Genomic DNA, 3,882 nt, shown 5'->3' with positions numbered 1-3,882 from the left:
ATTAATGAGCGCTGTTTCTGTGCTGTGATGCGGTCGGAAACCAGATTGAAAATTGTCCAGGTATCCATTTTAGTTTAAGTATTTGTTCAGCTGATTAAAGACTAACATTTCAATAATCTTGCCTATAAAAGGAAGATTTGATATTGGTCTATAGTTGCTCAATATGGTGCTATCAAGATTGTTCTTTTTCAAAAGGGGCTTAACAACTGCAATAACAGGTTGACGATTTAAGGTGCTGTACTATTTCTTCCAAAACTTTGCAATCAGTTGCTTCAAAAACAGACATGGTAACTTCTTTTTGAAATTGCGGTCGAATATGTCTGACCTCTGCATAACTTGAGGATGTGCTAATCGCCTTCCTGATATTAATGATCTTCTCAGACAAGAAGGATTTGAAGTTTTGATTTCTGCATTATCTATGTGAATATTAAAATCCCCTGCAATAGCAAAACAGTCAAACTCTGAGGAAGTCATTGATAACAGTTCTGTGAACTCTTCAACAAAGGCTAAAGAGTATTTTGGAGGCCTGTAAATAATGATAAACAGAATGTGTGAAGCACTTTTCAGCACAATACCTAGATATTCAAAAGACAAGTAAACGACAAATGACACTTGCTTGCATTGATAGACATTAAATAGAGCAGCTACACCTCCACCTCTCCTAACAGTCCTGCAGACACTTATAAAATTAAAGTTAGGAGGGGCTGTTTCATTGAGGGCTGTTGCACTTCTAGCCATGTTTCGTTTAGAAACATAAAATCCAGGTTGTTTGTGGTTATTAAGTCATTGATCAGAAATTATTAATTTTTTAGTGAGCGAATGTTTAAAAATGCTAACTTGATGGCATTACTTTGTGTCTCAGCAATCTTAGTTTGATGCATAATAGGCCACAGATTAGATGCATCAGCCGTACGGCTTGAGAAGGCCTTAGACTTTCTATCACGGGATAAAACAGAAATAGAGATCAATATACAATTCAATACAAATCAATACCTTTATTATTGCAGTGTTTGCATTTCAATGGTTATGTAAATGTTTAAAATCTGAAAGCTTAGCTGTTTCAGATTTTCCACTTCTTTTTCCATTTTTACTGATTTGCGTGTTTTTCAGTGCCTGTTCTTTGGACAAATTCTAAAATCTAAAAATGTTTAGCTTTTGACTATGGGATGGGAAAGTAGCTGTTGTTGACACACACTGTTGAACAGAAAAAGTATAGCTGTGGTTGCAAGGGGAAATTAAGGGCAAACTGAATTTGCTGAATAAGTTCTGAAATAGTACACAACGCTATTTAATTAAAAAGAAGTTATTAGCACAATTTATTTATTATTATTTCTTCTGGCAAGACATTATTACTCTCCTTAAATGCAAAGTGGCGAAATTCCTTAAATCCATGTTCTCCCCAAAAACTTAACTTTGAATAACATTTTTTTAATTAATACTTGAGAAAAATTGGAATGGAAAGAAATCTTTCTTTCCAAAAAGTGTCAGTTACTCACCCTCATGTCATTCCAAACTTGTATGACTTATAAGTCAATTGTAACCAAAACTGTCATTCTTCAAAATATCTTTTTTTAAGATTTTTTTAATAAAGAAAGAAAGTCATTTTGGGTTTGTAACAACATGAGGGTGAGTAAATGATTTTTTCACATTTATTCTAGTGTAGATCATATCACCGTATGTTTTATATTGTTTAGTAGTCCTTTCATTCTTTCTTCTAGGAAGCACCATTTGTGTGGAAGGGAACCGGAGCTCGTATCAATGGTGCCAGTAGTCCTGGACCACCTCCCATAGCAGAAGAAACTTCCAGTGACGAGTGATGGATAGATGGCCCAACTGGAATCCTTCATGGGGATGCTCACACCTTCTGACGTGTGCTCATGTTTCTGAGGACATGGGCAGGGAAGACAGCGCCCCAGACAGTATGGGAGTAAACATATGCTTGAATTGAAACACAAATGGAAATGGATGCAGAACTGTGCAAACAGAAAGCAAAAGAATTGTGCTTATTATCAGATTTCCTGTCAGTGAGGAGGACAAATATGATGTTATTTGACTGGTTATGACTGAGTTTTCCATTCTAGCCAAGTTATCAGACAACAAACCACTAAATAACATTGCCACGGCTGATATTACAACACACCTGACTATCCAAATAGCTGATGTTAATTGTTCTCCTATGCTAAATTACATTTTATGTTAAACTTACATCTATCGTTATATTCAATCGTTTTTAATTTGGAGACAAAAAAAATCTGACATTTATACATTAAAGCATTTCTGTTTCATATTTTACTATAAATTTATCAATACATATCACAATATATTAATACACTGCACATGTAACAGTTTCAAGTAAGAGTTGTACAAATATTACCGATAGCTAAATGACCTGAAGTATCAGCCTCAGCTGTATTAGGTTTTATGTTTTTGTATTCAAATTGGGTAGTTCAGTGACTTATCTTGTTCGTTTGAAATCTCGGTCAAGTCAAGGATTGTCTGTATCTCTATATATTAAGTGTGGTTTATCTTTTCTTCCATTTTTTAATCTCTTAGTGACTTTCTTGTGGTCTCATACTTTTTTGATCGTTTTGTCAGCATATTGTTTTGCTGAGTCAAATACTTCAGCTTTTTGTCTTTTTGTTGCTCAGAGGTTAATAGTGCTACTTGAGTTTAGGCAAGTGAACTTTCTTATGTACTGTTAGAGAAGGCTAGAGATTTTCTGTTTTTCCCCACTGCTGAAAATAGCATTAAGATGTATGTGGTTCTGTGATAAAACACTATAGTTCTCAGTGAGAACGTGATTCTGCTGGATGAACCCGTTCTTTCTCATCCATTTCTTTGCACCATATTGGTGCTCCAACCCTGACTGCTTGACATAAAGTCCGATTCAACCTCAAACTTTCCTCTACTGGACCCTTGAGGGTTTAGGCATTTGCATTGATCTAGTGGACTGTAATAAATGTGTTTGACTTTTTTTTTTAAGTTGGATTATAATAATTTACATCAGAGTTACCAAATGGATTCCACCTTGACCATCATGATCTAAATGTGGCGTTCAACAGTGTTTGGATTTAGGTAAATGGGCTAATAAGATTCTAAACACAGTAGTGTGTGTGTGGTGTTGTTGTTGTTGTGATGTGAATGGGTGAGACAGACCAAGAAAGTTTTTAAAGATGTTTGAGAAGATACTGAGCTCCATACTTGCCCTCTTCCCTGTTTAAGTTAGGCCTAGCTTTCATACTGTTGTAACAATTACATGCCTTAAAAGCTAAATGTGTGGGTGTTCTTTTTTTTCCATCCACACATTTATATATTGCAATAAGAGGTTAAAGGTCATCTTATGAATAGTTTGTTTCAGTGTCTGTTAGCCAAATCCAAATGGTCTGTGAAGTAAATAGTATGACTCTACTCTTGTGAATGGGCCTATTGAAAAATTAAAAATAGATATGATTAAATGATTTTAATCAAGTAAAAACCTGATCATGGCTGTGTGTCTAACAAGTTTTGAAAGATAAATCATTTATAATGGAATAGTTCACCCAAAAAATTATATTTGTCATAATTTGCTCATCATCACGTATGATTTGTGAGAAACAAAAGGAGACATTTTGAAGATTTTTTCTGCTCACTCTTTTCCATGCAATGAGTGAGGACTGAAGATGTCAAACTTTTATAAAATACCATAAAAATGGGCCATATGATACTTATCTCACAAGGGAAATAGTGATACTCGATTTGTGAGCGATTCGTTCTGTTGAGTCGGATCTTTTCAATGAATCAGTTCATACTGTTCACAAGACAAGTTTGAATGATTTACTCAAGAATTGAGCTGATCCGGTTCTAGAGTTCAACTCACTGATTCAATGATCCAGTCGCAGCCAT

At 34.9% G+C, this 3,882-nt stretch overlaps 1 protein-coding gene across 1 annotated transcript in view; it reads left to right on the top strand.

Moving 5' to 3' along the window:
- The window catches only part of LOC107677029 (phospholipid-transporting ATPase ID-like), a 39,135-nt gene extending 35,690 nt beyond the window's left edge, over nt 1-3,445 (top strand). Inside the window, exon 28 of the mRNA XM_016471810.1 lies at nt 1,719-3,445. Within this exon, the coding sequence (XP_016327296.1) occupies nt 1,719-1,817 (99 nt within the window). The 3' untranslated portion in view covers nt 1,818-3,445. The remainder of the gene's footprint in view (nt 1-1,718) is intronic.
- The last annotated feature ends 437 nt before the right edge of the window (nt 3,446-3,882 follow it).

This window comes from Sinocyclocheilus anshuiensis, unplaced genomic scaffold, assembly GCF_001515605.1.
Source record: "Sinocyclocheilus anshuiensis isolate Anshui unplaced genomic scaffold, SAMN03320099.WGS_v1.1 scaffold620, whole genome shotgun sequence".
NCBI lineage: Eukaryota > Metazoa > Chordata > Actinopteri > Cypriniformes > Cyprinidae > Sinocyclocheilus > Sinocyclocheilus anshuiensis.
The sequence above is the reverse complement of the archived record's forward strand: the minus strand, read 5'-3'. Positions and strand labels throughout refer to the sequence as shown.